This window comes from Eleutherodactylus coqui, chromosome 1 (assembly GCF_035609145.1).
Source record: "Eleutherodactylus coqui strain aEleCoq1 chromosome 1, aEleCoq1.hap1, whole genome shotgun sequence".
NCBI classification, from domain to species: domain Eukaryota; kingdom Metazoa; phylum Chordata; class Amphibia; order Anura; family Eleutherodactylidae; genus Eleutherodactylus; species Eleutherodactylus coqui.
The window spans coordinates 375,394,353-375,419,673 of record NC_089837.1 but is presented as its reverse complement, the minus strand read 5'-3'; the positions used below and the strand labels follow the sequence as shown (position 1 = coordinate 375,419,673).

The window sequence follows — 25,321 nt, the reverse complement described above, 5'->3', positions numbered from 1 at the left end:
TTCCTCACGGCCTGATCTTTCTTGCTTCGGCTTGGCCGATGTGCCCGGCGCATGCGTGCTGCCGGCGTGACGAGTTCATCCGCCGGCCGAAAAAGAAGATTCGGCCGTGAGGAAGAGAAGACCTTCCCGGTCCGCTGCGGGTGAGTTAATTCTTTTAAATTCCTATTTTCAGCCCTCATGTCCGCGGGGCAGGAGGGACCCGCTGCAGATTCTCCATGGAGAATCCGTAGCGGGCCTGATTTTCCCCGTGGACATGAGGCCTAAGTAACGCTGTGTAAGTTTGTCTAGTCTTATATCTTTACAATAATTTTTAGTCTTAGGCTCTGTTCTCCATAAGGTTGGACTGGCCAATTTGATCATTACAGTGCCAACGTTTGAGGTTAATTAGTTTATGGCTTATATAAGCTTTCCTGAATTCTGATACACCTTGGGAACCTGATTTTTGGAAAGAATATAGTATATTTGTAATTCATCTTAATGTGTCCCATCTCAGGAGCAATCATTTTAGCCTAAGAAATCTCATCTGGCACATCATAAAAGAACATGGAATTATTGGTGTTGCCCACAGCACTAATTGGGTCTGAATGGCCCCTTTTCTTTTGTAACTTTAAAAAAAAATAAATAAATAAAAAAGGTAAACTTAAGTCAGCTCAAAGCAAAAATTCTGTAAAGTTACAGGTTCGCTTGGTGGGAATGAATTATTTTTCTGCATCTTTTACTGCCTTCTTAACCATATATCTCTAACGAGAGAACCTCTGTAGCCATGTGACGGTGGAAGAAACCTCAAATGACTCTTATCTGCTGTTTTAAGTTCCACCCTTGCATTAATACATTTTCCTGAAGTTTTCATAAATTTATCTCAAAGTGCAATAACTGACCATAAATAGAGCTTATTCCTATGCTGTACATAATTTGGTGCACTAAGGCTGCTTTCACATCTGCGTCGGCTCAACGGATCCAACTCAAGATGGAGCTGAACAGCGCCGAATAGACCCCATTGACTATAAGGGGGTCCGTTTGGTTTCCAGTCAGCTGTCCGGATCAAAAAACGCAGTTGTGAAAGAGGCCTAAAATGTTTCAATAGTAGGTTACGTTTTTTTAAAGAACGGCATGTGAATTATGACTCTTTGCTTGACATTGACACTGAAAGATGGAGAACTGGCGTTCAGCACTAACCTGCAAAGATATTGAAATCTTTTTCCTTTTTCATAGGTGTCCTTTATCATTACATTCCTTGTCAGATAAAGTAAGACATCCTATAGAAGATGATAGTGAATACAAAATGCCATCCTCCCACCCGGTGTCTTCAAGACCGTTGCCTCTCCATTGTCATACTGTTAAATCCTTTTCTAGGTAAAAAATAGTTTCTTTTAGTTTTGTGGGGTTTTACTATTGGGGTTATTGTTTAAGTAAATACAGAACATAGTCCTTAAAATAAAAGTATCACTCATTGTGTACTAATTAAAACTATACGCTGAAACCTAGTCTTACTTTCTGGTTGTATTTTATTTTTTTTTACTTCTGTTTGCTGTACATGACTCTGGGGCGGCCATCTTGTCTGAGCTGCTACTCTGGGGTTTGCACAGCGCTTTATATCAATGGAAAATGCAATGCGGCATAAGACAGTCTCACTCCAAAATAATGTATGATAAGTCTTATTTAGCTCAACATGCTGAAATCCAAAAGGTAAGGAGAGATTCCCTAACATATCACTCAATATGAATACATAGCGGCCAATACAAAGATGGCTGTAAGCAGCGGCAAAAAATAATTCTGCACAAAGACACTAATTTCATATTGGATGAATAAAACACAAGCCCCTAATGATGATATATCTGTGTTACACAAAGTCCACAAATAATTAAAGCACAGTTCGGCAGATGGTACATAGCAGTCAGCAACATGCACTGAAAACAACTGTAGAGCGGAGGGTGCCTAGTGAAATGGCCGAGACATCAGGTAAAGGCCCATTTACACGGAGTAATTGTCGCTCAAAATGTGCTTTAACATAGGAAAGTGCGTGATAATTGTTACATCTAAACATGGAGCCAGCGGGCACTTTTTGTTTGCTCTTTATTTGTCGCTAAGTTTTAGCCTGCATAAAAATCTGTTGGTCTAAACGCTCCCCACTCAGTGTTTCACATAGGAATGGGAGCGCTGAGCGAGGAGTCAGCGATTTTCTACCTGTCTGAACATTCTGCACGAGCGCCAACAACTAGCGCTTACGTGACTCACTCATGAGCATGTTCAACCGAGAATCGGCCCATGTAAAAGGGGATAAGAAATGGTAACGCCTAATGATTGCCCAAACCTCTGAACAATTTTTTACCTGAGGTCTCAGCCATTTCACTAGGCACCCTCCGCTCTTCTGTTGTTTTCAGTGCATGTTTCTACTTGGTATGTACCTTGTGACAAATTGTGTGTTATTTATTGTGGGCTTGGTGCGATATATCATCCGCAGGGGCTTATGTTTTATTCATGTAGCATGAAATTAGTGCCTTTGTGCAGAACCATCTATTGCCACTGCTTTCACCCTATCTTTGTCTGCTGTGTCTCCATACTGATTGATGGTCTTGGTGATGTCTCCTTTCCTTTTATGGATTTTAGTGTTTATTTAATGGTGTTGTCCTATATAATGCTTTTCTCATACATTATTTTGGAATGTGCAGGTCTCATGGCACGTCGCTATTTCCTGCCTCTGCCATTGTTGTTTTGGCCCATTAGTGGCTGTTGTAGGGCTCGGTACCCGGAGTTAAAACTTCAGGTTTTAAGGGGAAGGGGGGGGGCTCTATTTTAATATGAGTAATGTGTAACACACACTTACTTATTTGACAAGTGAAGAGCCCTAACTGACCCAGACATTGTTTAGGATTCTGTACGAGAAGCTCATCTGCATGTAGGTAAAACAATGCTTCGCTGTCCCCAAAATCTCAGCCCCATTGGGCCTCTGAGGGAGTGTTTTATGGTCAGCCTCATTAGCACATTATAGAAGTGGGGACGGATTCTCAATGGATTTTAATAGAGATGAGCGAACGTACTCGTTTCGAGTAATTACTCGATCGAGCACCGCGATTTTTGAGTACTTCAGTACTCGGGTGAAAAGATTCAGGGGGCGCCGGGGGGAGGCGTGGCGGCGCAAGGGGTAGCAGCGGGGAACAGGGGGGAGCCCCCTCTCTCCCCCCCCCCCCCCCCCCCCCCACTCCCCGCTGCAACCCCCCACTCACCCACGGTGCCCCCCGAATCTTTTCGCCCGAGTACGGAAGTACTCGAAAATCGCGGTACTCGGGCGAAAAAGGGGCGTGGCAGAGTACGCTCGCTCATCTCTAGATTTTAACTTTGGCTATTCTAAGTTTAAAGAACGCCCAGAATGTTATAAATGGCTGTCTACCTGGTTGGTGGACGATTGGTCTCCTTGCCTATACAGTTAAGTGATACTAAGCTTGGGTTGTTTATCTGTCTTAGGTTATGTGAGAATGGCCAGTGTTTGACCAATGGCATGCACAATGACACCTCTGAAATGAAAAAACTAAAGACTCCAGATCTTGGTAAGTGCAAGCTATAGATATGCTGGATTAATGTAAAGTGCCATCTGCTTTAGGGTGCATTTACACAAGCGAGCTTCCTACACGATTTGGGCCATTGCGAGGTGCATAGGAAAATAACCTAATTTTAATGAGTCTTTTTACATGTGTGTTTTTTCTTTTTTTTTTGTTTTCTTCTTGCAGAGAAAAATTGCAGAATATCCTATTTTTGGGTGATTCTGATTAAGACTTGGCAAATCTTCCCTATGAGAGCATAAGAAAGAAAAGTGTCAGACTTGCATGTTCAGTGCGAATTTCATTCGATGTGTTCCTGCTCCCATAGAGAATAGTGGGCAATTATATATATTTTTGTCACTTGCAGTGATGCGTTTTTCTCACACAACGTATCACACTCTCATAAAAAATTGCAGCTTTGCAAGTGCGATATTGGTCCGAGTTTCTCAGACGGATATCGTACTTGCCCACAACTGTAAATGCCGCCTCACTAATTCCTAGGATATAAAACTAATGAGTCAATCGATTTAAAGGCTATGCACACCTTTGGGGCAATTCTTCTACTTTACATGTATTTTGGACTGTATAGCGTTTTTGCATCAGGCTTTCATTTTAAAAATTTGCACAGTTTTGACTTCTGCAGCTTGTTTATATCACAGTATATAGGAAGCTGTAGAATGCCTTTCACTAACAGATTCAGCTCGGTTTCATGCGCCCTTCTCTTTTCTTCTGACTGTTCTCATCAGCTTTTCTATGACCACAGCAAAGGTGAAATTTGTTTTAGTCCTAGTTTAGCTAAAACGATACTTCAGGAGAGAAGAGGGAAGGGCTGGAAACTAAGCCCAAAGACTTATTGACAAATCTGCTAGTGAAAGACATTCTGCAGCTTACTTTATACTGTATGGAATCGTATGCTGTATAACATTACTTAACATATACCTGAAATAAATAGACAAACACAGGTGTGACATTTTAAGGCCGCAGCATTTATTTGTAAACTGGGTTACCATGACCTTTTAGGCCTCATGTCCACGGGGAAAATCAGGCCCGCTACGGATTCTACATGGAGAATCTGCAGCGGGTCCCTCCTGCCCCGCGGACATGAGCGCCGAAAATAGGAATTTAAAAGAATTTACCCATCCGGAGCGGACCGGGAAGGTCTTCTCTTCCTCACGGCCGGATCTTCTTTTTCGGCCGGCGGATGAACTCGTCACGCCGGCGGCACGTCGCCGACGTGCCGCGCGCATGCGCCGGGCACATCCGCCAAGCCGAAGCAAGAAAGATCCGGCCGTGAGGAAGAGAAGACCTTCCCGGTCCGCTCCGGATGAGTAAATTCTTTTAAATTCCTATTTTAGATCTCCCGCGGATCCGGACGGCTTCCATAGGCTTCAATAGAAGCCCGCGGGAGCCGTCCCCGCGGGAGACCCGCACGAAAATGGAGTATGGTCCAGATTTTTTCATGCTCCATTTTTTTTAAAATCCCTTTTATTGACCATCCGCGGGTATTTATCTACCCCGCGGGTGGTCAATGCATCCCTATGGGGTGCGGATCCGCGTGCAGGAGAAGAGTTAAAATCCGCTGCGGATTTTAATTCTTCTTTTGCCCGTGGACATGAGGCCTTATAACAAAATCATAACCATATATATAATAGGTAGACTCAGTCCTAACCACTCAAGTCTACACCAATAACCAATTTAAAACCATCTTTATACCCACCGCGGGCCGGACAAAGCTTGTGGTGCTGTGAAAGAACTGAAGCTCCCATCCTGTCAGCACCTTCTTTTATTAACTTTCTCTCTCCTGCCACCACCAGCTCCCACCAATCAGATTCTGTTGCTAGGCTCCAAGCTCAGTAGCATCTCTTCCAGGCTTCTTCTCGCCATTTCCATTAGACCAATCATCGTTCATCACCAGGCCTCGAAATCTCGCCAGTGACTTCTAGCATTTTCCAGCTTGCTCACAACTGACCCTACAGTGAACTCAAAAAGACATAGATAAAATCCCCCCAGCCCATACCTAATGAGCCAAAATGGTTTTAACACCATTCTCCGCTCAGATTCCATGAGGCCTCAGTCCCTAAATGGTCGTCAGCCGTACATTATATAGAAGCTGGATTGAAGGGTGTTCCTTACTGTGAGACCTGTACTGGTCTTACTAGGATAAGTGTGAAAACTGTGCTATCTGTTTATTTGGGAACAAACTTTGGAACTCCTTCCATCTAGTAACATAGAAGGTTAGGCCAAAAGAAGACCTAGTTCAGCCTGTTTCCACCTCCCCTTGTTGATCCAGAGGAAGGCAAAAAAAACAATGAGGCAGAAGCCAATTTAGCCCATGTGGGGGAAAAATTTCCTTCCCGACTCCATAATGGCAGTCAGACTATTTCCTGGATCACCGTTTGAAAATTCCTACCTGACTCCAAGACCTGGATCAACCACCCGCTGGGTATTTAATGTTTATATCCTGTAATATCACAGCGTTCTAGAAAGACCTCCAGTCCACTCTTAAACTCCTCTATCAATTCTGCCATCACCACGTCCTCAGGCAGAGAGTGCCACAGTCTCACTGCTCTTACAGTAAAGTGAATGTTGGTGATGAAACCTTCTTTCCTCTAAGGGATAACATTGATCAGACATCTTAAAGCTGCAGAGCTCTTAAAACTTTACAAGATATGCATAAACCTACCCTTTGCGGTAGCAACAGCTTTGTTCTAAGTCAACCAAATAGACATGGCCACTAGAAAAGATTTATTTTAATGTTTTTTTTCATACACCAGTCTTAAGCTGAAGTTCAGTGAAACCACGTGCCAAGTGTACTATATGGTGTGCCTTAAACTGGTCTAATAGCAGAAATTTAAATCTATGACTTATATGAACAGGAGTTACTTTGAGCCACAATTGTTGCCATATTCTTTTATAATGATAAATCTCTAAGAAACTTGCTAGCCTCGCCAACACCTCTCCGCTAACCCCTAGTCCAAGTGGCTAGAGAAGCCACAAATTTAGAGTACACCACAATTTGTGACCTTTTTTTACCTTAAAATGCTGGCACGTTTTTTTTTAATCTCCTTTCAACAAGCTCAAAAACAAAAAAAAGTTTAGTATTGTGTTAGCCAATCGAATAAAGTGTTCTTGCTCTAAGTGAGAGAAAGAAACTAATCTTGTAGAAATACCTCCTAATGGTTCAGTTCTATCTGTGTGTGGTACATTCTGGTATCCTTCATTTGGCATCATTTTAGAAATTACTGAACAAGGAATAAACGGAAAAAAATGACATAAAGCAGCCATACAATAACAATGTACTAATACATGAGGGCAGGTAGAAGCAGCACAACCCTCAACATGCAAAAAGGCAAACTGGTATCATGTTGGCCAATAAAACTATTATTGCTCTCATTGAGGCCTCCCTCACACAGGCGTTGCAGTAAGCGCTGCATTTAAATCATTGATTAGGAGCGCTAAACGCTCAATTAGAACAGACACTGCTTAAAAATCATGGCGCTGAAAAGCGCTGTGATCGAGCGGCTGTCTGAGCAGTCCCACTGAAAACAATGAGAGCGTTATACTGTGATGGGAGGGATGCCTAAGACAAACAAAATCTTGGAACTTTGATACCTTTTTAATGGCTGAAAAACAGAAATTGAGTTACAGCAAGCTTTCAAAACTACTTGGGCCTCTTCATCAGGCTTTAGGCCATTTTACACTCAACAATTATCACTCAAAATTCGTTCAAATGGTCGACAAGAGCGATAATCGTTACATGTGAAAGCACAACTATCTTCACTTGTCGTTAGCGGTCATTTCAGCTGACTTTTCTGTCAGCTTAAACAACCCCATTGGCACTCGCTGGCGGCTTGTGCTGTGTGAAAGCTCCCCGCACAGCGCTTCCCATAGGAAGCTGGGAGCAAAGAAGCAGACGAGAAGCCAGCGAGCCGCCGGCAAGTCTTTCAGTGTGAAAGCACTACACGAGCCCTAACGACCTTGGCTGTGACATCAGCACTTGTGCAGTCACTTCACAGTCTGTTGGTCCATGTAAAGGGACTTTAGTATCCTGCCTGATGAAGAGGCCTAAGTAGCCTCGAAAGCTTGCTGTTACATCATTTCTTTTTGTTAGCCATTACAAGGTGTCATAGCTGCAAGATTATTTTGTTTCTCTTACTGAGAACAATAACATTCTGCTAACAATTGTTACTGTTAATTAGCATTTGCAGCAACTTGGAAGAGACTTTAAGCATTAATCCTAACCTTCCATGATGATCATATCCAAATAATTCAACAAAAACATCCAATTAGTTAAATACACAAACATGGATTGAGAAAAAAATGTGTTTTTCCGTTGTTTTTTTGTTCCTGGCAAAGAAAGCCTTGTTTAAGAAAAAAATGAATGCGGCCAAGTTTGACACTGGATGTATGCTTCTTGAATATTAATTCACAACACAAGTGTTTACTTTAATTTTTGAGCTTTTATTTTCTCTCCTGATGCAAAATAGTCATCCATCTATTCCATTTATTTAAAAATCTTTTGATTTTCATTGTACATGTGGTTATACAGCGCTGGAAAATAATTACCATTTTTACTTCTTCTTAAAGCATTTGGAGCTCGTTATGATCTTGTTAGTATGTATGAGAACCTGCTCAGTAATGTTGGATGTATTTCGCTGATAATTAGCTAGGCGATGTGTAACACGGGAAAAGGGGACCCAACCTAGTAGCAAGTAGGTAGTCGGGATAAACCAGCCACTAAGGGCGGCCTCATACAAGCGTAAGCGATATACGCTCGCTATTGCAGGACGTATATGTGCTATGCATGATGCACCATCATAGGCTATTGCACCAGGATCGGTGCATTTTACTGTACTTTATTGCGCTGCCAAGACCGGATCACCTAGTTAATAGGTGGGGCAGTCTACTTGAAAGCAGGACAGCTGACTCGTTGGACCCAGGTGTTTTCATTTAAGTTCACTTTGGGCAGACGGCAGCCTTCCGTGCACAATTGCGCAGAAACATAGAGCATGTCTATTTTTTGCCCACACTCGAAATGTGTTTGACAAAACACCACCTGTGTGGGTACCCATTAAAAAAAGGGGTTCTAGAGGTTGTGGGTGCGGATTTTGCGGCCGCAATTGCGCTCGTGTGAGGCCACCCCGTGTATTTGACTCAGAGCTGGAAGGAAATGCGACTTTCCATATTGACTGGGTTGCAAGCAGCAATATTTGATGCCGATTTTCCCCGGTTTAGCAGTGGAACAAGTAATGATTATAATAATATCCAGGGTTATTGAGGTTTTTGTTACTATTGCATGCACTCTCCTACTATATTGAACACACTATAATGAAGTGATCACATAAGGACTTCATTGCACGGTCAGTCAGCTGACGGCAAGAGGAGGATTCGGATTTCGTTTTTTACATTCAGTGTTTTGTTAAACCGCTTAAGTGACTGAAGCTTCATGCTTTTTCCTTCCTTGCTTTCTTAGCTTCTGTTGACTGCTGACTCTCCGAATTTTTTTTTCTTTTTTCTTTAAGCTTATCACACCTGTACAATGTTTAGAAGTGTCACATCACTTGAAATATTAAATCCTTTACCAAGTTCCTCATTTCTTTGCTGATACGTTCATGAAAATTATATCCTTCTTTTTGTAAGCCACAAATGCAGCAGTACAATAAGATTAGATAAGGTTTCTCCAAGGACTCCTGACAGCTAAAAGTAGGACTTGTTCTTTTTCTTCTTAAGTGCTTTATTTCGCTTTAATGCTTGAGTCTTGGAATTTGCTGACTGCATTGTTTCAGTTGCTTTATTTCCCCGTGCTGTGTGATTATTTACAAGAGTGCTACTGTATCATGTTTGGCTACTGAGGAAAGTGTGTTTTCTGTAAAGCTTCTATTTTATCTGTCACTTTTAGGAAATCATTGCTAAAATGTCTGTTTTAGGTGAGCAGTTGGTATTGTAAAACTGAGGTTTTTTTGTTTTTTTTTATTCCCTTTGTTCATAGTACAGAATCCTCTTTTGTTTTCGGGAAACCAAGTTTATTCATTGTGTAATGAAAAGTTGTCAATCTTTCTAATTCTTTTGCAGTTTATTTCCTCAACTTGCTTGAGGTTAGTGAAGGAAACATTAGTGTTTGTATCCAGAGCCTGCAAAGCCAAATGGTCTTAGACTGGACATAAGTGAAGCAGACTAAGCAATCCTCTGAGCTAAATCACCCGGGCTACAAGCTAACGAATGCTAAATGCACTGAAGCAGGAAACTATGGATGGCAGAGAGACGTGTGCTGCTGATGGGTTTCTTGCAGTAAGGGTCTTTTCACACTGCGTTCTTGTAGCCAGTGCAGTCTCCCCCCTCCCCCCCCCCCCCCCCCAATCCCGTTTTCTATGTAGAAAACTGCATACGGACAAAAGCGGATGGACCCGTAGGGTCCAATATGCGAGACAGTCTGCGGCTCACCTAGTTTCCATCAGTCTTTTGAACTGGACGGGGCTCGTGCTGGATATTACAGGGCCCTTTCACACAGGTGAAATTACAAGGTTCTGTACTGAAGGTAATGTAAAAGTGGTCATAACTTCTTTATTAACTGACTAACTGATATACCCGGCTTAACCCAAGCTAATTTGATACAGGTGTTTACGTGTTTGCACGGAAAATTTCATGAAGTCATGGTCACTTTAGAGTAACCGAGGAATAAAATATGTATACACATAAAGGAGCGTTAGATTCTCCTCAGGCTGCATGTACGGATGCCACTCTGCAGAATGCGCCACCCCTCCCAGTCTCCTCATTTAGGACCTAAAGAATGCTCACGCCAAATTTCACGCTTGTACGACACCAAGAAGTTACATTACATGGGGGTGCACTTACTTTTGCAAATAGCATTGAATAATAGAGTTGTGATCCCTCTTACTTTTCCTATTTAGGACCTAAAGAATGGTTGTTCAGATTTCATGTTTGTGCGACACTGGGAAGATAGAGTGTGTGTGTGTGTGTGTGTGTGTGTGTGTGTGTGTGTGTGTGTGTGTGTGTATTATAATAATGTGTGCGTGTTTAGGTTGTTCAAATTGCACATGTAGTTGGAGTGACTCTTGCTCTATAAGAATTAGTCTCCATTAAAAGCGATGTATTTGCGTAACGTACCTCTTGCTGTTAAAGGTACGGCTTTGTTCCAGAAAATCAAGGAGAATGACACCCTTGTCATCCCAAAAAACAGTCACCATGACGTTCTGTGCTGATCGCTGGCTCTTGAACTACTTAGGCCTTGGAAAAAAGGGGTGCCATTGCATGACTGATTCTTCGTTTCCTGATCATAAAGATACACCGATGTTTCATTCCCTCTCAGCAGATCAGAAAAAACATGTCATTGGCATTAAACACTTGAGGGCTCAGTCACACGGGCGCATCAGCGTCCGTGTAACTGCACCTAGCAGACGGCCGTACCTGAAGACTGACGTCGCTCTGCAGCGCTGGGAGGAAGAACATGTGACCGGCTTCATTGCCGATTATGTGTTCTTTCATTAGCGCTGGAGAGAGACGGCCGTCTGCAGGTACGGCCGTCTTCTAACTGTCAGTCACACGGGCGCATCGGCGCCAGAAGTACGGGTGCCAATGTGCCCGTGTGACTGAGCCCTCAAGCTGATCAGAGCAGATTTCCACCTTTGGAATCCATTATTCACCAGCAAGGAAGAAAAAGATTGTGAAACACCTGGATAGAGGAAGAGTCACTCCAACTACATGTGCAGTTTGAAAAATCTACTTCAGTTAATAAAGAAGTTATGACCAGTTTTGCATCACTTTTGGTACGACCCTCGTATATTCTGTATTTTGAATAGCAGATTTGCACCTTATTCCATCAAAAGTCTCATTGATTTTGATGCAGAATTGCCAGCTGAACTAAGCAATTTTCATTTCGCATCACAAACATCACTGACAACACTTAGTCTTTTTCTTATTTGTGGAACCATTCAGGCCTGCCTTAAAGGATCAAAAGATGATCATATTTGTTTGATTTGTTCCACTTTCATAAGGAAATGGACACAAAATTGGGGAAAAATGCAACGTTCCTCATTTCTTTCCCTTCGTACACTTAATAAAATTGGTGGTGATAATGATGGTGATGATGATTATCTCTTTAGTCTAGGCTGACTTTTGGTCACTTTATGGATTATCGTTTGTTATGCTTTCCTATTCTTGACCTCTTCTTTCAGTTCTTCCATGTACATATTTGTATCCGCCTTGATTGCGTCCAGCCAGCGTGTTCTTTGTCGTCCTCTTCTTTGTGACCCACTAATTGAACCGAGCATTAGTGTTGTTTGCAGAGAATTGGCTCACAGGATATGTCTAAATATGAGAGCCGCTGTTTGGTGATTTTGCCCTCTAGCGATATTTTTCATTTGATTCGCTTTAGGCCCATCTAGTTGGTGACCATTGCCAACCACGGTATATACAGTATTCTTCTCCACCACCAGAGTTCAAAAGCATCAATTTTCCTTCTAACTGCCTTCCTGAGTTTCCAACCTTCGCATGCATATATGGAGATTGGGAACACAATTGCATTTATCATTTGGATCTTTATAGGAAGATAGTTGGTATAACAAATCAATTAAATGTACCATATAACTTAATCTTCTAATTCTCCCTAGTATAAAGATACAAGAGATGCGCACATTACTTGATAACTGATGTCAATATTACTGCTCAAAATAAAGTTCTCTCTCCCTTACATTCTCTCTGTACAAGGTAGTAAGGCACTTGGGGACCTCTTTTTTTTTTTTCTTTATTTCCCCCCCCCCTTTTTTAAAAATTAAGAGCACATAGGAAGCAGACAGTAAATGCATTAATGGGTCAGGAACGCTATCTTTTCTCCTTAGGGTGCCTTCACACTTGTGATCGTGATATTGCTGTGTTTTTTTTAACACGAGTGCCAGTAGGACTTTCTATTGCGGTTCTTGTTCGATGCGTTTTTAACATTAGAAAGTCCTATTGACATTCGCGTTAAAAACGCAGTGATATCACAAGTGTGAAGGCACCCTTAAGGAGAGCTCCTAATAGGTGAGTGAGTGAGGAGACTTATAAGGCCATTCATGCTCCTCTGGGTAATATGCACATAAGGGAGATGGAACAATCTCTGCAGCGCCACCTATTAGAAGGCAGTATTCCTACAAGTCAATGTTAGACTCTTTATACAAGCCTTGTAACATTGACTGGGAATTGAAAGCCAAGCCAGAATCCATACACAGACAGTTATTTCGGCGTATTTGCCCATCAGTGTGCATTAATGGAGAATGGGAATTATATGTCATGTAGTTGGGAAGCCTCCATTCTGTACACTGTCGGCCGAATTTGATATCAAACAGGGGCATTCTGCTAGGGCATCTGCAGTACGTTCTTTCAAATTCTTCGGTCCTTTTTTTGTGACTTGTTTTCTTTTTGTGACTTGTTTTCTTTTTATAAAAAGGAGAAAAGTGTTTTTATTTTTAGTTTTGACATTTGGCACCATTTTTGCTATTTTGGTAACAAACACAATAAGTCCACCACTTTTTCACATTAGTAAGTTCAGCTGATTATTGCAGCAGCCTGGTCCGGAGAATTGCAGTGTTCTGTTAAAATGAAATCTGACATCAAATTGACAACTTAAATAGCCATGTTGATGTGAAGGGGTTAATTACTGCCATGAAATTGTGTTCCTGATTTTCTAACCAAATCAAAAAGCCATAAAATGTAAATCTGTGGTTGTGATTAATATAGCTAATGAAGCTTAAAGACGTGTGATCTCTATCCATATGCAGGTGACGATTCATTTGACAGTTCCCCTCCTCTACAACCCCCACCACCACCCCCAGCACGTGCCTGCATTTCAGAACATTCAAAATCCACTGCGTCAGGGAGTAGACCGAACTCTGCCTCGGACTTGTTTCTTCTTCCTATGGGTAAGATTTTTGTGTACAAGTAAATAAGAAGAGGAGGAAAAAAAACAAATTAAGTGGAAAACCATTTTCCATTTGATGTACTTTATTGATTCCTTTCTGGAATGTCAGATACCGTCATGCATTAAATTGAAAAAACATTAAAATTTGCATTAAATCTCCACCACTTAGAGGCACTTGCCTTAAACTGGCACACTAAAGAGGTGCTTATTCTCCGCATTTGTGAATTTCTGATGGCTATTTAGGGAAAATAAGCAGAAAATTGATTTGTCTGTGGGTCACATCAACAACATAAGAAACTATTGAAGTGGCACAAATTAAAAACTCTGTTGGCAAAGGGTTCGAAAAAGATAGATTTCGAACAACACTTTTCAGTTGTTTACTTGAGAGTAAATAGGAATTAAGAGTTAATCCTATACGGTTTAGTGAATGTCAATGATAATCTTGATGTAAATAAGTGCACTCTTGTCCATTGTCTATCTTATGTGGTAGGAATCACATTTTAGAGGTGGCGTATATGTACATAATGAACCATAATTTTTGTCGTGAGTCATCTTGATTCCGTCTAGGATTTGGAGCCAAATTCTGTAGCATAAAGGTTATAAGCTTGCTTGTTTCTTGTTTTGTAATCCTAGTTGAAGAGTCTAGAAATGGTTAAAGTGTTACCTGGGGGATAATTGTAATGGTATTAGAATTTTTATATTTAGTAGAATAAATCCGATTCTGTGCCCCTGGCGTGAATGTAGACTAATAAGTAAGCCATTTCCTGGGAGATAATAGCCATCAGATGATTTCACTCTGTGAACACAAAACCTTTAATACTGCATGTTCTACAAAGTCCAGATATTTATATCAGGAAACCTGTTCCTCGCAGCACTGTAAAACGCAATTTAATCATCACAGGGGAGTTGTGAGCTTAGAGCTGTGATATTGTTGGATCAAGTAGTGCTTTCCTAACTTGTAAGGTTTAATTTTGTTCCACATTTTCATATGGAGTTTTATTACCATTGATCCTCTAAAGGGGATGTCCGAGAGTTTAAGAAATTAAAGTAGCTGCAGGAAAGGTTCTAAAATAAAACAAAAACTTTCATTCACTTGTTAAAGTGGCTGTCCCATGAAAAGTATAGATCATAGTCAAATCTATTGCGCACTTTTCTGTATTTACACTTAAAGGGGTTGTCTCGCGAAAGCAAGTGGGGTTATACACTTCTGTATGGCCATATTAATGCACTTTGTAACATACATCGTGCATTAAATATGAGCCATACAGAAGTTATTCACTTACCTGCTCCGTTGCTAGCGTCCCCGTCGCCATGGTTCCGTCTAATTTCGGTGTCTTCTTGCCTTTTTAGACGCGCTTGCGCAGATCCGTCTTCTCCCTTCTTCTCCCTTCGGCTCCGCTCGGCAGCATCGGCATTTTGGCTCCGCCCCCTTGTACGCATCATCGCGTAGCTCCGCCCCCGTCACGTGCCGATTCCAGCCAATCAGGAGGCTGGGACCGGCACACATCATGGGGCGGAGCTACGCGATGATGCGTACAAGGGGCGGAGCCAAAATGCCGATGCTGCCGAGCGGAGCCGAAGGGAGAAGAAGGGAGAAGACGGATCTGCGCAAGCGCGTCTAAAAAGGCAAGAAGACACCGAAATTAGACGGAACCATGGCGACGGGGACGCTAGCAACGGAGCAGGTAAGTGAATAACTTCTGTATGGCTCATATTTAATGCACGATGTATGTTACAAAGTGCATTAATATGGCCATACAGAAGTGTATAGACCCACCTGATTTCGCGAGACAACCCCTTTAAGAAAAAATGTTTATAACCTCAGATATTCCAGGACTAATATTAGAATAGCGCCACCTGCTGCTTCTATTCTGTGTCCACCTAAGTATTCGTTCGAAGGTGGTCACACATGCTCAGTCTTGCTTCTCTGCTCCATTGGGAATGAGGAGGGATCCGTAGTGCGGTAAACAGCTGTTTCTGTTGAGACGTCTTAACATTTGCTCAGCATCTCCTCTGACATCAGAGAAGAGATGAGACACCCAGAGAAGCAACACTGAACGTGTGTGACTACCTTGGAGGTGAATCAGACACAGACTCTTTAATAGAAACAGGTGGCGCTAGTCTAACAGTAATCCTAGAATATAGGATAGGGAATAGAAACTATTTTAATGAGTGTAAATACAAAAAATATTTAGGCTGGAATTTACTATGAATGATGTTTTTCATAGGACATCCCTTTTTTTAAATTCCCCTTCGTTGCAGTGGCATTACTCTGGTGGTCCCCGGCAATCTGTTTACTTGTCCTGCAGCAGTGATGTCGTGTAGGCCCACTTACTTTAATTTCTTACACTCTCAGAAAGATTCCTTTAGGCTTCAATCACACGACCTTGGAGTTCTGCAGACTGAGCCGTCAGGTCTGATGTGGCTCTCACAGTATTTAGCCCATATGAACAAGGTCCTAAAGAGGTTATCCAGTTACAGGGCAACATCCCTTCAATAGTGCTCACTGTAGTAAAACAACAAACTGATTAGTACTTACCTCTTCTCTACCGGCAGCATCCAACGCTGCAGCCCTGCCGTAATCCCAATGTCTGTTGTGACAGTTGACATCCCTGGAAGTCAAGTGATTGCTGCAGCCAAGCAGAGACTGGCTGTCACAATAGAGACTGGGATCACGGAGGCTTGAAAAAGTGTCATATTGCGCTCTGAAACGCGTTGCCATTATAGCCAGTATATGTACTGTATCTGTATGTATACTGCCCTGTACTGCTAAATAAATCCGTTGATGAAGACCCATGACACTATCCTCCTTCTCCATTCCCTGGCGAACCTGGACTTGAGGGGGGAGTTGGCTGTAGTCCAAACCCCCTCAGTGAACTAAGTTCTAATTGGTTCAGCATTTCTTTCAGTATATGATTCTCTTATGTACCAGTAGCGCAAGGGTAGCTTTTCTTCTGGTCTTATTTTTGATTCCTACTATATTACTGGGATCTCAGCGGGATTACAGCGCTGGATCCTGGCTGCGAAGGAGGGGTAAGTACTGATCAGTTTGTTTTACTACAGTGAGCGCTTTTTTAGGGATGTTGTCCAGTAACCATAAAACCCCTTTAAGTCTGCTTTAATCATTACTGAAGGAAGGTTGTGCATCTTTCTAACATCCTTGTTAATTCTTAATAGCCATTTTTAATTATGATTGCTTGCTGTCAGTGAATAGGAACCCCATTGTTTCTATCCAGAGTCTGAAATATCCGTTCTGTCCTATGTTCTCCCATTTTCACTTATGCACTATGACAAATTTCAGCTAAAAGCGATCAGCCTGGTGTTGAAGCCTGGGAACGTTGTGTGATGCCTCTGTGTTCAGCTCAGTGTGCTTTGCCTAGAATGAAAATATCGTAAGAAAGCCACAGCTGTATGATCAGAAGTAGGTCAGGATTCCTTCCCCATCTCTGGGATGAATGTCTCCTTTCACAGAGTGCAAGCATCTTGACGATGATGAGGAATTAAAACCTAAAATCTATTAGATATTACTTTTCATTACGCAGTAACCAGGATATACACAACACTGGACACCTCTTTCAACGTGCAGGGGAAATTTGGCATTACGCTCCGCTGGTCTTGTAATGTCTGAGATATGCTGTGTCTTATATAGCAGCTCTCCATTCTGGCTCTTTAAGGATGACCCCTCTCTGACTTCCATATGCCTTTTCTGTCGTCTTGTTTAATGCTAGAGCTAAATTACAACTGCCGTAAATATTAATTAAGAATTAATAATTTAAAAATATTAATATGAATTTTTCTTTAGAAGCGCCTTTACCACCTACTCGCAGAGCAACAAATGATGTCAAGCTAAATCGACTTTCCCAAGAATATGATCAGCTGCCATCATGCTCCGGTAATTGATCCAGTATATACATTCAGAGTTGTGTTGGAATTCTCATTTGCCATGCTAACATATCAACCCCTTAGTGACCAAGCTTTTTTTTTTTTTTCATGTTCGTTTTTTTTCCTCCTTTATTTATCCATCGACGTTGCTGTATGAGGGATTGTTTTTTGCGGGACGAGTTGTATTTTTCAGTGGTACTATTTAATGTACGAAATAATGTACTGAAAAACTTTTAAAAAAATTCCAAGTGGAGAGAAATGGAAAAAAAATTAAATTCCACCATCTTTGATACCAAACTTATATTTTTGGTTTTTTTGTTTGTTTGTTTTTTTTTTCAAAGATGCATTTGTTTTGTTTTTTTATCTTTTGCGTACAATAGTTATTTTATTTTTCTGTCGACATAGTTGTAAGAGAGCTCATTTTTTGCAGGGCGCCCTATAGTTTGTGTTGGTACCATTTTGGAATACATACGCCTTTTTTGATCGCTTTTTATTGTAATTTTTTCTTGGAGACAGGGTGATCAAAAAAGTCGCATTTCTGCCTTCTATATTTTTTTGATGACATTCATCATGAGGGTGATAGATTGGACTTTTACAAACGCAACTATACTAAAAATGTCTTTCTGTCTTATTTAGATTCTTTTATTATAAATGTGGCAAAAGGGTTTTTTTTTTAAACTTTTATTACTTTGTTTTTTAATAATTAGTAAAACTTTATTGCTCTTATTTTTACTTTTTTTTTATTTTATTTTTTTTAGTCCCCAAGGGGACTAGCGTTGCTTTGATTGCTCCTGCAGTATGATGTAATGCCATAGCATTAAGGCCCATTTACACCAGCAGATGATCGCTCAAACGGCAGTTTGAGTGACAGCTTTGAGCGATCATTTTGCATAAAGTATTAAGTAGCTACTCAGCTACTTAAGTACCAATTAGGTGTGCAAATGAAGCCTTCCCTGAACACAGTTAATAGCCTGAGGCTATTAATCTGTGCCCAGATCCTTTGTTCTCCACAGGGAAACAATGCTATCAGCACTCCCCGTGGAGAACTGCTAAGAGTGAAAGATGATTTTTAGGTTGGAGTGAATTTAACAATCAGCCAGTAGTGCCCTAAAAGCGCACAATGGGCACACATTTACACACACCGATTTATCACTAAGACGATCGCTGATTAGCAATTTTTTGGGTTTGTTTGTTTGTTTTTTTTCTTTCAAGCGATCATCGGCTGGTGTAAATGGGCCTTGACACCATACTACTATCGGGCAGGCAGTCTTATCAAGCCACCCTACGGGAATGGCATTCTGCCATGACTGCCTTGGGGCCTTGCAGAAGGCCCCCCGCTTCCATGACCCCCACACTTGCAGGTGCAGCCTGACAATTATGAAGAAAACTCTAACGTTCATGTAATGGCAGCCTAAGAGTGACGGTCTATAGCTCTACTTTTGGGGAAGTGGACTGATCTCTACTTTCTCTATACTTTCCTGGTGGCTGTCAGCTGACACTTGCCTGGTTTGCAGGAGGCTCAGTTCAGGAGCCTGCTCCATAGCACACACAACCCTGCAACCACATGACATATTATTTACATTATGCGGTTGTGAAGGGGTTAATATAAAAGGTAATTTTTCTTTTAAATGTTCGGCTCTAGTAGACTGATTAACCCATAGAATAATACAGCAGAATACCACATGTACAGTGCAGTATTTTAAGACTGCAAAGAAAATATCAGCATGCATGCTATAGTTGTCATAGTAATGCCACAATGGACTAAACGGCTGTTAGAGTAATTGTTCAAAAATTATTTTGCCTTCAGTCTTCTAATCCAACGGGGAAAAAATCTATATCCTATTGGAAACCACTGAACTTCTGAGATCTCAAAAAATGTTTTTTTTTTCTCTTTGATCATACAGAATTACAAATCTGTTTAAAGCAATATCCTCAAATGTTCTACCAAATGCAGGAGCTGAACTCCGATACTTCACTTAGTTATATTATATAATATACATATAGGTGCGGGAGTGTTAGACTAATTTCAATTTTAAGTTGTCCACATCACATTTTGAATGTACAGTATGATTAACGTATATGTTAAACATGCATTAAAAAAGCATATACAAACACATACACTGTTAAGCACATGTATAAAACTGATCCGGGTTTGTGGAAATGTATGGCTAACATACACATACAGTACTGTGCAAACGTTTTAGTGCTCATGCCCACAGATGGAGCTGTATACGCCAGCGGTTTTACGCCATGGTAATCTTACGGGGATAAACTTAAAAAGTCCCCGCTGGCGATTTAGGAAAAATGGGCTTTTTACCGAGTTTTTCCCTTAACCCTTTCCAATCCACTGTCTGACCTCCTAAAGACATTATGATTTAAGGCTGTACAGCTCCGATGTTGGCAGACGCCCGTCGGGGTTCTCTTACTGTATATTGCCAGCCTCTCTGCTGTCAGAGCCTATCCAACGTGTCACCCCACACAGCGTAAATCCGCGGCAGAATCCCACATGTGAGGACTGAGCTATTAGGTTCAGCTAATAGCTGCGTTCTTCCGCCACGGAAAAATGCTGCAAAGTAGGGATGCACTTTAAAAATAGAGTTGTTTAGTTTTAGTTTTATTTTTAACAAAATGCAAAGTGAAAAAGCAAAAAGGATATCTAAATTAAACAACAATTCTTTTAGGTAAACGTGCACAAAATCAGGGATTTTGTAGGATTATAGTCAGATATATAATTAACCAGTTATGCCAAACAGGTGATGATGAGCATAATTTTCACATGTAGGTTGTAATACAGTCATTAACTGAAACAGAAACAGCTGTGTAGGAGGCTTAATTAAAACTAGGTGAGGAACAGCCGAACTCCTGCTACAGAGGTGAGGTTGTGGGTGACAGTTTCATGTCACAGGTCATACAACATGGCAAGACTGAGCACAGCAACAAGACACAAGGTTATACTGCATCAGTAGGTCTCTCCCAGACAAGGATTTGAAAGCAAACTCTGATTTTAAGATGTGCTGCTCAAGCTTTTTTGTTAAAGAAGCACAAAAACTTTCAACATTGAAAACCATAGACATAGTGGTCAACCAAGGAAACTTGGTGCAGCAGATGAAAGACAAATCATGCTTGCTTCCCTTCAGAATTGAAAGTTGTCCAGCAGTGCCATCAGCTCCGAACTAGCAGAAACTAGTGGGACCCAGGTGTATTCATTTACTCTTAGGAGAAGTCTGTCCAAAGAATTGTGGCCAAAAAGCCATACCTTTTCACTTAGAAACGAGGCCACGCAACTTAATTATGCCCAAAAACATGGGAACTGGGTTGCAAAAAAATGTCAGCAGGGGCTCTGGACTGATGAGTCAAAATGTGAAATCTTTGATGACCCCCAAATAGCTCTGATTTCATCAGCATCAAGTCAGTCTGGGATTTCATAAGGATTTGGGCAAGCCTATATCCACGGAAGATCTATGGTTAGTTCTCAGACATGTGTGGAGCAACCTCCCTGCCACATTCCTTCTAAGAAGTGGTGCAGTTTTGAAGGCAAAAGGTGGTCACACCAAATAGTAATTTGATTTAGTTTATTTTGTTCATTCACTTTAAATTTTGCCCAGTTTGTAGCTCGAATGTCCCATGATATCCTGGGTGGGTGGGTGGGTGGGTGGGTGGGTGGGTGTGTGTGTGTGTATGTGTGTATGTGTATATATATATATATATGTGTGTATATATATATATATATATATATATATATATATATATATATATATATATATATATATATATATATATATATGGGACAACTGTCACTTTAAGGAGAAATTGCATGTGCTAGCTTAACCTGCAGGCAGTGGCAAAAAATCGCTTTTGTTGCAAATATGAGAATCCAATCCCTGGAACTCAGATAGCAAGGAACTAAAAACTAAAGTGTGAAGCATCTAGCAACTACTGGAAATGTAGGCATGCAAATAGTCTTTTTTTTTTTTTCATATTTTTTTTACTCACCCCCCCCCCCCCCCTTATTTTATTGACATTGCAATTATTTTTCAACTAGATAAGCTTAAAAATGTACATTGATCTACAGGAAGCATTCTTGTGATAGATCAGCACACTTCACAGAAAAATAAGATAGATGGCTTGGGAAACCTCGCATTGAAATGATGCCGCTGTCTCCCAGTCCTTAGCTCCCCTTCTGCCAGTAGGTTTCTTCTCTTCAACTGGATTTCTACTAAATTGACTTCTAGCCTTGAAAAATGTAATCAATAAATTATATCTCGATAACTATTTCTTAAAGGGATTGTCTACTTTCTGCATTTATTTTACAGTTTTACTCAATTATAGAACAGGGAATCATCCATTTTTCTAATACATATGTTTAAACTTCTTACATTTGTCATGTGGCCCCTAGTATTCATCTGACACTGATTAGATATCTAATAGGTGAATAGTAGATTACTGAGGATCAGAACTCACACGGTATTACCACCCACAGCATCTCATCATCTTTGTCAGGGTCCAGGTAGAAGCAGCTCTTATAGTCGCCTCCTCATCTCCTCTGAGTGGCATTTTTTTTCACCCCATGTAATTTTATTATCATCTGGAAACGGGTGTGTGTTTTTTCAACTGTTAATTTTTATTAACAAAAACTGTTAAAACACACACAAACTGTCTCCAGAAGATGTCATATTGTTAATAAAGTTAAATTGAAAGAACACCACACTATGGAGAATATAAGAGCTGCTTTTCTATGATGAGATACTGCTGTACTAGGTAATATTGGATATTCTCTATTAGCCAGAGCCTTGACCACCTCCATTAGGGTCCCTCATGTTGGAACGCCAAACACTGTATTGACTTTCATTTGAATAGTGTCTTTTTTTTAAAATTTAATTTCTGTTATGGCGTTGCAGGGAAATTATTGCTGGGTTCACCCACAGACTACAGCTGATCAGTTTATTACAAAAGGGATGCCTATAAGAAAAAGGGATTATCCAAAGTAGACAACCCTATTAGAAACTTATTCATATGGGTATGCCCGTGTTCTGTTATAGGCTATTCCCGTCCATGAAAGCGGACCAGAATGGAGCTTGTGCTACAGTCGTCTTCATCATCCATCTGTGTGAATAACCTCATTGGCTATTATGGGTCCTTATGAACTCCATTTAGCACACGGACAAGAATCACGCCCTAACTCAGTTTTCCAAAGTGTTTTTATCTTGCTATTCATTTGCATTATACTAGATAATGTGAGTCTTGCTATGTCTTTTTTTTTATGTAGATTTCTAAAATTAAGACTGAGCCTCATTGATGACAATTCTCTAAAAGAAAAATGGCCTTTGTTGCCCATAGCAACCAATTAGAACTCCGCTTTCATTTCTGAAACTGCTGTAGTAAAATATGGTTATTATAGGCGATAACTATGTTTCTCTTGGGCCTTATTTATTAAAACCGTCTATCAGGTTTACCTTTGTCTAATGATTTTTGTGTATACATTTTACAGATTGTCCGCAAGTACCAGCCAGACCACCCAAACCACTTCCCCGCAGAACTGCACCTGAGATTGTCCACAGGAGACCTTACAGCGCTGATTGTTCAACAGAGAATGTAGATGCAAAAATAGCTAAATTAATGGGCGAGGGCTACTCCTTCGAAGAAGTCAAAAGGGCTTTGGAAATCGCTCAGAATAATGTAGATGTGGCCCGAAGCATACTTAGAGAATTTGCGTGCTGCCCTCCTCCAGTCTGTCCACGATTAAACCTATAACAAAATGAGCTTTTAAGACTTCACTCGTGGAGCGAAGCAGATGAATGGATTTCATTTATCAACTTAATTTAAAACTGTCATTCCAGCATTTCTTTTCCCCATCAAAACAGGACAACGCTTACGAGCCTGGATCCAAGATTACTTGGTTAGATGTCAAATCAAAAGACTTAAAAAAAACATCAATTGGACAATTGGAAAATATGTTCTATACATATAGGAAAGCCTATTTCATTCCCTAAAATAATCTGTGAATTATTTTTTTATCTTGTTTCAAGCTGGTATGTTTTTTTGTTTTTTGTTTTTTTCTAGTTTTTGCTTTCTATTATGTTTTTAAATAATGAATAACTTTGTGTTGTAGACGTTCAGCAGCACTTTCTGACCTCATTGCATTCTGGAAAATGCTTTTCATTCTCTATATTTTATTATCTTTTTGTACAACATTTTAATTTATCCAAAAATACTGCAAAAAAAGTGGCCTTTACTACTGACATACTGAGAGTTATTTTGTATTAGGCTAAACTGCATTTGAATGTGTAATGAATACAATTTTTGTGGAACAATTGCCTTTACAGATATATTTTGATATCATTGTATAGCTAAGCCGAATTACTTTGGATATGGCATCTTTTAATCTTCTGTGATCTTAGAACATGTATACGAGGAAAAGCTTACATAAAAAATCAGGATCATCCTTTGTACATTGGTGCAAACTACCAAATAATTTAAAGAGCTTAATGTCATCTTTACCAGGGAGATGGTGCTGAATGGTGCGTTTAGAAGATCCAATAAATTACGATCTGTAAATCTTTTTAGAATTACAGTGGAACTGTTCCATTTTACCGCTTTTCAAGCAAATCTTAACATTTGAAAGGAAGATGAATACATGAATTTTGTGACTTCTCTAGCATCACAAATGAATACATGGGGCAATCATACCAATTCATTGGCTGCAGCAGACTAATTCAATGTAATATCCATCAAATGGTACTACTCTGCATTTATTATGTATGTGCTTGATTTCTACAGGCTCATATCCTTTCCATACTTTGTAATGCTGCTTCTGTAAACCTGGTTTGACATTTGAAATCAATGTTTGCATTGCTAGTGTTTCTAAAGTGTTTTATAAGCCATACTACTTGAACAAGTCAGTCGAATGCAATAAAGCACCAATGTAAAGTTCGCATGCAAATGCTTGGCTCATTCATTTTATATCATTGACTTTCTTGTAAAATTTGGCCCTTTTGGAAAAGAAAAAGGTTCCAAAGTAATAAAAAGATCCTGACTGTATCTGTTAGTATATTTTAATCTGATTTGTAAATTGTCAAATTTAATTGTGCATGTGATGTTACAGCAGTGAAAGGAAATGCAAAATTCTGATTTTTTTCTTTTTTTTTTTTTCTTTTAATTTTCTTTAATTTGTGTTTTGCATTTTGTTAAACTATTATGATTAATTATTAACTCGTCTATAATGTGATTTTATATGTACATCTACATTAGATGAACTTTATAAACCCGTTGCTTTATTTTGCACTATTCCTCTCAATATGCCATATTCTCTGAGGCTACATGAGAAAACATAAACCTGACAGAGCAGTTTATGGTGATACTTTATCACTGAACCCAGAGCTGGACATACTAGTACAAAATGTAGTAGCTAATCTTTCAAAGCCAGAACCACTGCCAGAGGTGGCGTAGGTTCCTTGGATGTATTAGGAATTGCTACCAAACTTTAGCTGTATTTCATTTCAGGCTTCTGGCTCTCCTGCATTCATGACTTTGCCTTCTTTCTCAAAGTTTAGGCAGTAATTCTTAAGCCTATTGCATTGTTTTCTAAACATGAAGCAACAACAAAAATCGAGGTAAAATTAGTAGGATTTTTTTCTTTAATTGCATTAAGTTGAAATAATTATTCAACCCCCATTGCAAATTTTTTTCACAGTATAGAAAAACTTAATTTTATTACCGTATATACCGGCGTATAAGGCGACGGGGCGTATAAGACGACCCCCCCAACTTTCACCTTATACGCCGGTAATACAGTGGAGAAAAAAAAAAAATCATTACTCACCTCCCCCAGCGTTCTGCGGCGCAGCTGCAGGCTGTCACTCCCTCCTGGTCCCCGGCAGAGCATTGCTTTCTGAATGCGGGGCTTGAAATCCCCGCCTCCAGAAAGCTAATACACACGCCGTCAGCCAGTTACAGCCATTCAATGGCATCATTGAATGGCTGTGATTGGCTA

The 25,321-nt window shown here is 40.4% G+C and overlaps 1 protein-coding gene across 1 annotated transcript in view; it reads left to right on the top strand.

The window, feature by feature from the left end:
* The window catches only part of CBLB (Cbl proto-oncogene B), a 136,274-nt gene extending 111,911 nt beyond the window's left edge, over positions 1 to 24,363 (top strand). The window contains exons 13-17 of the mRNA XM_066578668.1: positions 1,213 to 1,353; positions 3,463 to 3,545; positions 13,310 to 13,450; positions 17,252 to 17,341; positions 22,820 to 24,363. Coding sequence (XP_066434765.1) covers positions 1,213 to 1,353; positions 3,463 to 3,545; positions 13,310 to 13,450; positions 17,252 to 17,341; positions 22,820 to 23,082 — 718 coding nt within the window. The 3' untranslated portion in view covers positions 23,083 to 24,363. The remainder of the gene's footprint in view (positions 1 to 1,212; positions 1,354 to 3,462; positions 3,546 to 13,309; positions 13,451 to 17,251; positions 17,342 to 22,819) is intronic.
* Positions 24,364 to 25,321: the final 958 nt, after the last annotated feature.